General features: G+C 36.8%; 2 protein-coding genes across 9 annotated transcripts; one reads left to right on the top strand and one right to left on the bottom strand.

Moving 5' to 3' along the window:
* Positions 1-799: 799 nt before the first annotated feature.
* LOC147507485 (putative Peroxidase 48) lies at positions 800-10,473 on the top strand. 7 transcript variants are annotated; one of them, XM_086600197.1, is made up of 10 exons: positions 800-1,348; positions 1,873-2,061; positions 2,160-2,325; positions 2,601-3,082; positions 3,471-3,659; positions 3,750-3,915; positions 4,128-5,228; positions 5,508-5,706; positions 8,722-8,969; positions 9,141-10,473. In XM_086600197.1, the coding sequence occupies exons 1-7, from the start codon at positions 1,217-1,219 to the stop codon at positions 4,196-4,198; spliced, it is 1,395 nt and encodes a 464-aa protein (XP_086456323.1). In that variant the 5' UTR covers positions 800-1,216; the 3' UTR covers positions 4,199-5,228; positions 5,508-5,706; positions 8,722-8,969; positions 9,141-10,473. The 7 variants fall into 7 exon arrangements, with proteins under 7 accessions (XP_086456323.1, XP_086456322.1, XP_086456317.1 ...); XM_086600196.1 differs by having other exon boundaries at positions 802-1,348; positions 3,585-3,659; positions 4,178-5,228; XM_086600191.1 differs by having other exon boundaries at positions 803-1,348; positions 4,178-5,228.
* LOC147507486 (putative F-box protein At5g55150) lies at positions 5,721-7,790 on the bottom strand. Of its 2 annotated transcripts, XM_086600200.1 has the most exons (2): positions 6,987-7,790; positions 5,721-6,842 (listed from the first exon to the last, which is right to left on the bottom strand). In XM_086600200.1, exon 2 carries the CDS (start codon positions 6,781-6,783, stop codon positions 5,806-5,808), a length of 978 nt encoding a protein of 325 aa, XP_086456326.1. In that variant the 5' UTR covers positions 6,784-6,842; positions 6,987-7,790; the 3' UTR covers positions 5,721-5,805. The 2 variants fall into 2 exon arrangements, with proteins under 2 accessions (XP_086456326.1, XP_086456324.1); XM_086600198.1 differs by having other exon boundaries at positions 5,721-7,789.
* Positions 10,474-10,969: the final 496 nt, after the last annotated feature.

The raw sequence follows: 10,969 nt of genomic DNA on the forward strand, positions 1-10,969 counted from the left end.
CGAGCTTGTATGGACGAACTGCCTACGTATTAAGTTCTCTTCTCTGGGGGAGACTTGAATTAGGTTAGATGTAGTTTCTCATCCTCTTTATATAGGCAAGGGGGGCCTCGGCTCTCGCAAGATCGTCGTCGATCCAGTCTTCAGTCACTCGCGCCATGATGACGAGTTAAAGACATTTACAGTGAAGCGTGCCTGAAGCTCCGATCTTGATGATTGTATTTAAAACTTACGTTACTGTCCGTTGGTGTGAGCGAGAATCTTGGAGATTGTTGTTCCATCGAGGTCGTTCGTGTGACGAAGACTTCAGGTCGGTTGATTACTGTTTAGTCAGATCGATTGCCATAGTTGAGTCGCTATAAAACGAGCTACAAAGACGTGGATCGAGAGTCGATCTGCATTCACGTCTGTGCTGGACACGAGAATATTACTCCCTCACAAGTTGTTTTCGAGTTTTTGAACAATGTTGAAAATGTTTTTGAAATTATTAGTTTCCAAAAAATCTTGGAGTCCAGCGGAACTTGTGATGAAATTTTGAAATTTGGTTTGTTACAAAAATTTCAAAGTCTTTTGGTATATCCCTTATCGTTTCAAATTTCAAACATCTATTTGGAATTTTGGATATATCGCGTTGTTTATCGAATCAATAAATTTGGATACATCGCGATGCGATGATTGTATTTGAAATGTCGAAGGAGGTCAATGGATGGGTTCAATATTGGTTGCATGGTGAGGGTATTGAGGTCTTTTCCTATACCCGTCTCTTCATCAACAAAAGATCGAAAACAGGGGCTTCTTCTTCCAGAAACAATTGAGAGAAAAAGAAAAAAAAAAAAAAAAAAATTGCAGAGACTCTCTCCCAATTTATCAAACCGGAGTCATGAGTCCCTATATAAATAGCTCTCTACTCCTTCCCTCTTCCTCATCAAGAAAATTTCTTCTTCCTTCACCAAGAAATCGAAAAAAAACAAAAATCTTATCTTATCCTCTTTTCTTCTTCTTCGTCCCTCTAACAAATGGGCTCTGGGCCAGTTAATCGTCTCAAAAACAAAAAATCCGGGGACCATTTCCATGTTGCAATGAGATATCGAATCAAAACACAGTGATTCGATATGATACTTCAACTGGTTAAAGAAGTCGAAAATCTCATTGCAACATGGAAATGGTCCCCCGGATTTTTTGTTTTTGAGACAATTGATTCACTGTGTTTTGATTGGATATGATTGCAAAACAACATCGCAGGAGAACGCAGATACGGAAGAGACAACTCACTCGAAATTCGGGAATACCCCAGACTTCCCCACGAGAAAAAACTAATCAGCTTGTTTTTTTTTTGTTTTGTTCTTTCTGTGTAAGTGAAGTGGTTTATGTGATTTTTTGATGAGAATGAGTGTTTTGTTAGCATTTAATAATGATTACGTGTTCTTTAATGGTCGTTTGTTCTTCATTCAGGTAGTTTTCGTTATCTTTTCTCTGTTATTCTTTAATTCTCTAATGGTCGTTTGTTATATTGTCAAATTTTGTCTTGTGTTCTTGTTCTTGGTAGTGAAATCTGATTTGGGTTGTTGTTATTTGATTTGAATTTCAACAATGGGATTCTGTTATTTTATTCTTATTGTTATTTATTTCTTTTTTTCCTTCTTCTATATGCTGCACATTTCTGTTTGTTATGGCATGATTAAATGTTGTTAAACATGGGTTCTTGATTTTTTCAGATGTGTTCTGTATCTTTGTATTGAATTTCGACATGAATACTTGAAATTTTACTTAGATGTTGATATGTGTTCTGTATCTTTCTATTGAATTTCGACACGGACACTTGATATTTTGATGGGAGTTTGTTGTTTTTGACAAAATGGGGATTGGTGCACGCAGGGATGTGATGCAAGTGTTCTATTGGCATCCGTTGATGGAATTCGGTCAGAGAAAGACACACCACCAAGTGACACATTGCAAGGTTTCAATGTAATCGACATGATAAAATCGAAGATCGAGGAAGGGTATCCTGCAACAGTTTCTTGTGCTGATATTCTTGTTCTTGCAGCTAGAGAAAGAATTGCTATGGTAATACTTTTGAGGCATTTGATTTCTAGTTGATATTTTTCGGTTCTTTTCATGAATTTAATTTGCTCATCTAAGTGTATTATATGTTGAAAATGTAGGCTGGTGGTCCTTATTATCCTTTGTATACTAGAAGGAGAGATAGTCTTATGTCGTTTCTGGAAGTCGCAGCATTTGAGCTCCCTTCTCCTCATGATGATCTTTATAAGACCTTTACGTCCTTTGCTAGTAGGGGATTTGATGAAAGAGAGACTTTCAGTATCTTAGGTAATCCTACTTTTCTATCTTATATTTTCTACAAGTTCTCTAGTTGATTTGTAAAAAAGTTGTCTTAAGATAATTGATTTGCAATTGTTACCTTTTCCAATTATCCCATTAGAATTTCTCTTGCGCATCAGTTTCTTCGATTAGATACTAGTATTCCTGTTTTCCTAAAGAGAAATCAATGATGTTGTCAATGGGAATATTAAATGCATGTGCTTGGTACTGCAGTATTGGTTGTTACATACAGTCCTAATGGAACTGTCATGGTTGTTCATCAGGTGCTCACAGTATTGGAATAATTCACTGCCAGTTCTTCCACAATCGTCTATACAACTTCGCAGGGAGTGGTGGACCTGACCCTTCTCTTGAACCAGGATTTCTGAACCAGATGAGGTCGAGATGTAATAACAGTGGGGATTTACCAGAGGAGCCTGGCATGAATATGGACTATGAGGGGGCAAAAGGATCAGGGTTTGGTACACACTACTATAAGAGTTTGGTGGAAGGGAAGGGAATTCTTCATGCTGATCAGCAGTTGATGGCCAGTGATGAAACTGCAAGGTGGGTTCAAACTTACTCATCAGATGGACCACTGTTCCAGCGGGACTTTGCTCAAGTGATGATTACAAGTCCACTGGGTCAAGTCAGACTCAATTGCTCTATGGTTTCCTCTGAAAAGAGTGTTCATTATCTTTACGAAAAACAATCTGAGATCGCTTCTGCTTTGTTGCTTTCGGTGTTTAATGATCGGTTCATTCAGGTATATTTCTTGTCTTTCTCTGATTTTTTTAATTGGAGCCCTGCAAAAAAAAATTTCAAATTATGTGCACTGTTTCTTCTTGGTATTGACATCTGAATTTGGTTTTTATTATTTGATCCTAGGCATTGGCATTTTTTTTATTTTCTTCAAATTTTGATTTGGCATTCTTTTTTTCTGAATTGCTTTCTCTCTTTTTAATTCGAGTTGAAGTTCTTTCTTTTGTTGCATATCTCCGTTCTTATGGTATGATTGCAAGTTATAATACATGGGTTCTTGATATTTTTTTTAAGATTTTGGTCTGTGTTCTATATCTCTATCAAATTCATGGGCACTTGATATTTTGATGGGAGTTTGTTGCTTTTGACAAAATGGGGATTGGTGCGCGCAGGGATGTGATGCAAGTGTTCTATTGGCATCCGTTGATGGAATTCGGTCAGAGAAAGACACACCACCAAATGACACATTGCAAGGTTTCAATGTAATCGACATGATAAAATCGAAGATCGAGGAAGTGTGTCCTGCAACAGTTTCTTGTGCTGATATTCTTGTTCTTGCAGCTAGAGAAGGAATTGCTATGGTAATACTTTTGAGGCATTTGATTTCTAGTTGGTATTTTTTGGTTCTTTTCATGAATTTGCTCATCTAAGTGTATATGTTGAAAATGTAGGCTGGTGGTCCTTATTATCCTTTGTATACTGGAAGGAGAGATAGTCTTATGTCATTTCCAGAAGTTGCGGTGTATGAGCTCCCTTCTCCACATGATGATCTTTATATGACCCTTACATCCTTTGCTAGTAGGGGATTTGATGAAAGGGAGATTGTCAGTATCTTAGGTAATCTTACTTTTCTATCTTATATTGTCTGTAACTTCTCTAGTTGATTTGTAGATAATTGATTTGCAATTGTTACTTTTTCCGATGAATCCTTCATAGAACTAGTCTTGCTCATCAGTTTCTTTGACTAGATACTAGTATTCCTGTTTCCTAAAGAGAAATCAATGATGTTGTCAATGGGAATATTAAATGCTTGTGCTTGGTACTTGCAGTATTGGTTGTTACATACAGTCCTAATGGAACTGTCATGGTTGTTCATCAGGTGCTCATAGTATTGGAATAATTCACTGCCAGTTCCACAATTGTCTATACAACTTCGCAGGGAGTGGTGGACCTGACCCGTCTCTTGAACCAGGATCTCTGAACCAGATGAGGTCGAGATGTAATAACAGTGGGGATTTACCAGAGGAGCTAGACATGAATATGGACTATGAGGGGGCAACAGGATCAGGGTTTGGTACACACTACTATAAGAGTTTGGTGGAAGGGAAGGGAATTCTACATACTGATCAGCAGTTGATGGCCAGTGATGAAACTGCAAGGTGGGTTCAAACCTACTCTGCAGATGGGCCACTGTTCCAGCAGGACTTTGCTCAAGTGATGATCAAGCTTTCGAGCCTTCGAGTTGTTACAAGTCCACTGGGTCAGATCAGACTCAATTGCTCTATGGTTTCCTCTGAAGGGCTTTGAGAAGACAAGTTTCTGCGTCGAAGTTCATGTCTATATTTTTAGTTCTTTTGTTTCGATGTAGCTTTCTTTGTACAGTTACTTTCAGCAGTTTGTACACTGTTTCCATACAACTGAGACCAGGTTTTAATGTTTATCAGTGATTTGTAAATAAGATTGGAACTAAGTTGGCACACTTGGTTTAAGACATCAGAATGTGTTTGAATACATCAGAATGCGGCATCATCCAGCTTTATTCTGATGATGCTACAAAAAAGAAGGCCACTTAAATGTTAGGGCCCTAAATGTTATACATGGAATTCCTTGTATACATTAAACATAATTTTCACACTCAAGATTGCTTTTGCATCTGAATGACATGAATACCAGATAGAACAAACTCTGATCGCATGAAATCTCTATACATAAGTGGCTATATTAAGAAAGGCCTTCACTTTCCTTCTGTGGTTGTGTGAGAGTTGGTAACTACTTTTTATATGTAACAATCTGGATTTATTGTAAATAATTTATAAGTTGCTCTTTCCATCTCTCTAGCCGCCCTGCAGTTGCAATTTCTTGTGAGCTAATATTTTTTTCAACAATTAAGAGGGATCTAAATGAGCTACCCTATCCTCATGGTGATATTGGTAAGACCCTCGTCCTTCGCTAGTAGGAACTTTGACGAAAAGGAGATTACAGTCTCTTAGGTAATCCGACTGTTCTATTAAAAATTTCTGTATGTTTCCCATCTCTAGTGATTTGTAGAAATTTTGGTTGAACTATTAACAGAATCAACGAAATACATATGAGCCATGGATGCAACTTGTCTTGTTCATTGGTTTTTAGGTTAGTTGATACTATTCATGTTCTACTGAGTGATTATTACAGGCCTAATATAACTGTCAGTTGTTCGTTATATGTGTCAGGAACTTGGATCAATTGGTTGTTTCTCAATTTCAAAAGATGGATTTTTTCTTGCTTAACAGAAGAGCTTGGTCTGGTACTTGCAGATTTCATATTGCAGTCACTCACTTGGGTAGTGTGGGCCTATTGAGTTTGGTGAACTTGCAAGCTAATCAGGGGGATATAGTGAGTAGTGAGGGCCGTTACAAAATACTCTCAAATGTAAATCACCAATGGCCAGTTAAAGTAATTTCTATTAGCAAAATATTATTATTTATTAAACATATTACAGGATACATCCCATTACAAATAAAAAAATCATTAGCCTAGAGAAGGCCTAAAGAAAAGCGGTGGACAAAAAAAAGAAATAATATCTTCACCTACGTAAAAGCTCCCAAATCTCTGATTATCAAAGTCATAGAATCCCATGTTATGACCACCACCAAATTTATAACATTCTTCGTGATCATCAGTGAAGTAGATGTAGTTAGCCTTGAATCCTGGGTACTCAGATGTTGAGATAGCGAAGGAAGAATTAGTTCCTATAAAGATTGAGTAGTCTCCAAAATCACTCAACACAATCCACTTCTTAGCATCAAAATTCAACTTGTAAACCTCAAACCAATCTGTTACGTAACGACCTGTATCTTCAGGAGCATTCTGATCTTGATCAAGACCCCGAGCAACCAAGTGTAGATGGCCAGATATCTCTACCAAATAAAACCTGTCGCTCAATTCTATATCGTCTGGGGGTGGCAGAAAATCTATTGTTTTCGGAACGGGTTCATTAATTTCGCAAATCCTTAGTATCCCCCCGGCATGAATAGCATAAAATCTTCCATTAAAAAACAAGATGTCACTGTGTGCCTGTTGCGGAGGACTATCAATTATCGTCCAAGTTTCGTCACCCGGACGAGCAAATGCCAATGAATTAAATTGTGAGCAAATAACCATAACTATACAATCATTCTCAGAATCAGGCATACTAGATGACATAACGAATTTAAACACAGCTATCTTGCGCAAGTGACTAGGCTCAATATAATACTCACTTTGGAATGGGAAAGTTCGTTGTGGTGGAAGAGAGAGTTGAACTCGCGTTAACGGATTCAAAAGATGAATATTGAGATCAAGTCCAACTGTCAAAAGCCATCCAAAGGGTGATCCAAAACACCTGCTCCCTTGACACTCAGGCAAGTAAACATTGAAAGTTTTTCCGCTTGAAAGACAGACAAACTTTCGATTATTATTGTGGACTTGTTCACCATCACTATTATTCTCATCTCTTTCTGGAAGCATCAACCATGGGGTGTACGATTTCTTATATCCAATTTTAAGTGATCTCCATGTTTTGCAAACTGCACCAAATCTAACATGATCATCGATGTCATCTAGTCGTTTTCCAATTACCTCGATAATATCTACAGGGATTGAATCCATGTCTATATCTTAAGAATCCAAATAAATTAAATAAGTAAACAGGAAGCTCCTTGAATTCTTACCTTTTAGAGTCCCAAACAAGAAGAGAGAGGTGATCCAAATTCTATTAGAAGTAGGCAAGGCTCACGTCATCATAACCGATTTTCCCGCTGGCCACTGCTTGATACCAATTAGGCAATTAGGATTTTAGCTCCCCTCTCTCTCCAGCACCTCAATTGATTAAATTGAATTGAAATTTTAATGAATGAATTCAAATCGCCTAAGGAAACTCTTCGGCTATCAAATCTTTTGTATTTCTCTCTCTGCTACTACTACTATACACACGTTTTCCACTTGCGTCCTCACACTATCAACTACTACTAGTGATTCTTCACATTGTTAATTGGATTGCCTACTGTTTGATATAAGAATGAAACATGAAAACTTCTCCGACTTCTCCGTGGAATCTCAAACAACATCCCACTCTTTGTTTCCAAAGCTATTACTGTTTGAACAAGTTGTAATACAACTGATAGAGAGTAAATTGTTAGCGAAAAAAAATAGAAAGAGTCAGTGTTGATTTTGTATTAATATTTTGTATTAAATATGAGAAGTGTTCTACTAAAAGTAGACTTCTCTATGCAGTTTTAGGAATTAAGTTCTAATTGATTCATTTTAGGATGCATGTATTGTCCAGGCCTAGTTTTAGGTCCCCCTGAATTTGTTCAATCTCGATACTCATTCTCAATTGATGTTTAATTCTGAACTAGTCAAGATGGTAACATGGTCGTGTGGTTTTATATATTCAAAGTGTAGTTCGTCTTGTTGGTATTAATGGAGATGTATAACAATCGTATTAGCGAAAGAGACATGTTTTTATTGTTTTGTATTTTATAGGTATGATGTCTTGTTGTTTAAGAATACAATTTATGTAGTTTTCTTTTGATACGAGGATAGGTTTCTACCAGCTCACTAGGAAAACTCTTCTAACACGTGGATCGAGTGACGGTGCTTTTAACACAAGAACTGGGAATTGTATTAGTTGAGTTAGGAGTAAAGATAGTAAACTTTTTGAAATAATTGTTTGTATATGTGACTTGAGGTTTTGATTTAAGTTGGTTTAATTCTTGTCAGTGTATATATATACCGTTTTCTCTTGTTTTGAGGACTAGTTACTTGACTTAACTGACATTTGTCGAGCCGGTTAAGTAGCTTGTTTTTCGAATTAATATATCTTTTAATAGTTGGGTTTATGATTGAGGTATGAGGTTTTATATAAGGCTTGGATGTATATTTATTGGATTTTCAGGTTATGACAGGATGTGTGTATATGAAATGTTGAAAACATAAAGGAGATTGCCGATTTTTTTTTTAGAATGTGATGTTTTATAGTTGGTTTTAGTAAATAGAATATAATTGGTTGGTCTGTATCACGTCTCAAGTTTTGAATATACTGTGTAGTGTATGAGTGTTTGAATTAGAACTTGGTATATGTATGAATGTATGTGGTTTTTTGATATTAGAACTTGGTAATTTTCAGTTCTATTTAGTGAAGTTATTTAACAGAATGTGTTTTTGTTTTAATGTTTAAATTCAATTAGTATATGCTTCTGTGTGTGTGCAGGCTGTGTGAGTGGTTTGTGTGCGAGTGCTTTGTAAGTGTCTGTGTGCTACTGGTGTGTGTGTCAGTGTGTGTGTGGCTTGCAACATATTGAAGTCCAGTATAGAAAGTTCAATCAAAACTGGATTCATTTTCTCTTCTCTCTGATATGCATCAATGTAATATCTAGCCTCTAACCTAGGCATTCTCCAATGCAGGGGAAGCTTCAAGGCATGTGTCACTTCTTCAGCTAGGCTAGGGTGTATATTTTCATTCAGAAGCTTCAAATGTTTCAAAGTGAAGTCTTTGGCTTCATGTTAAGTATTTTCATCTTCTAAACAAAGGTGAGAAGCTTCGTATAAACTTAACATTCCCTTCACATCCTGGCACAAGCTTTGTCTCAAACATAGTACTAATAACGCTTCTTTTTTCAACTCTCTCTCTCTCTCGTCTCACACCACAGCAGGTTAGTGAACTTTGTATCAATTTTAATATCCATCTCCGTTAGTTAATTGTTTAGCTTTAATTGTGATTAAAAAAATATGATTTATTTAGATCTATGTAATGTTTTATTGTTATTGAAATTAAATGAAAGCTGTTAATTGACTATTGTTAATTGGGCTAATTCTTATGTTAGGATTTTTGAAGAGTGATGGAAAATGGGGTGGAGAATTTCGAAACGAAAACAGCAGACGGTGCGGTTGTTTCGGAGGTTAAATTAGTAGATAACGTTGTTCAAGTGTTTCATGATGTTGATGATGATAAGAAAGAGGAAACTGTTTCTTCTTCTTTAGAAGAAGATTTGAAGTTGAAATTGGTGGATGATGTTGGTCAAGTGTTTCATGAGAAGAAGGATTCGGAAGTAGATGAGGTTTTCGAGAAGGCTAGTGACGAAGTTAGTAATATTGGGAATGGGGAAGTTAGTGGTGAAGAGGTAGAGAAGTTTGAAGAAGCTGTTGAGACAAACCTTGAGGATCGGAATTTGCCTGTGGAGGGAGTTGTTGATGTGAAGGAGGAGGTGGTGGTGGTGGTGGTGCCAGAAGAATTGCTGGATGAGGTGGTGGTTTCTAATGGGGAAGAAGAAGGAACAAAATGATGGAAATGAAGTGTCTGTTTTGACGGTGGATGGGGAGACAAAGTCGGTTACTGATTATGAAATAGAGTCAAGCGAGATTGGTGATGTTCATGGGGAGTCTGGAAATGGGATTATGGTAGGGGTTGTTGATGATGATGATAGAAATGAAGTCCAGCTTGATGAGGAGGAGTCACCGGATGGTGTGGTATGTAATTTGGAAGGAGAGGAGAATAAAGCTTCTGTTTTGATTGTCGATGGAGAAGCATTTCCATTGGTTAGTGCTGAAATAGAGTCGAATGGGAGATGTGATGTTGTTGTTCATGAGAAGTCTGATAATGGGGGTTTGAAAAAGTTGGAATTGGTAGAGAAAGTTGCTGTTGAAGTTGTTTCTGGTGAAGTTGTTTCTCCGGAAGAAGATGAATCTGGTGGACAGATCCTTTCTGAAGATGCCCTCAGTAGAAATGGTAGTTGTACTGCTGGTGTGCATGGAGATACTAAAAATGGGGGTTCTAGGTTGGAATTAGAAGAGAAGCCAGCTATACTTGCGAATTCTTGCCGACAATGTTGGTTCTGATGATATTGTCTCTTCCGAAGGAATTGAGTCTAGAGAGAAAATCTCTGAAAGTGACCAGAGTTGTGAACTGAGACAAACTGCTGCTCATGTGGATCCATTTGTTAAGGAAGAGATTCAGACTCCAGAAATAGAAAATGTAACCAATACATTCTGTATTGAGAGTTTTTTTTAGTGTTTTTTTATAAAGCAGGCATCAACATCTTAAGTTGTATTGATGTACCATTATATGCCCTCATTTAAGTCACAGGAGCTTCTATTTCTGTTGATGATCAATGATGTTAATGGAGTCTTAGAGACTATATACTAATCCTACTTTTGGAAGTTTGATTGCAAGCTTTGGTGAATGCGTTCTTTGTTATGCCTCAGCCTCACTCTACGTTTTTCTTTTTTCTTTTTTTTTTGGTGGTGGAACGGTAATATATTTGGAATTTGGATCATTGGATGTAAAACTTTAAAATGTTTATTTAACAGTTATTAATGAGTAATGACATGACAATTCTTTGGTGAGAATGTCCATATAGATAGTTAGATACTGAATTATTGATCAATAAAATCTTATATCTAATTGCGTACACATATTTTATATAATTTTATTGATAATTCTTGTTATATTTTAAATTTGTAGGATGTAGAACTTTGTATTTATGTACTATATTTTATTTGGAATTTTAAAAATTAGTACACGCATGAGGTTTATGCCTCTCGTCATGGGCTTGTGCCTCAAGTTGTATACTTTACCTTTCAAGGAGAGCTACCTAAAACTAGTGTGGTAAACTTGTCATGCCACAGTGTAGGCATGTGCTAATAAACTAGAGGA

The sequence above is a fragment of the Coptis chinensis genome, chromosome 3 (genome assembly GCF_015680905.1).
Source record: "Coptis chinensis isolate HL-2020 chromosome 3, ASM1568090v1, whole genome shotgun sequence".
Lineage (NCBI taxonomy): Eukaryota > Viridiplantae > Streptophyta > Magnoliopsida > Ranunculales > Ranunculaceae > Coptis > Coptis chinensis.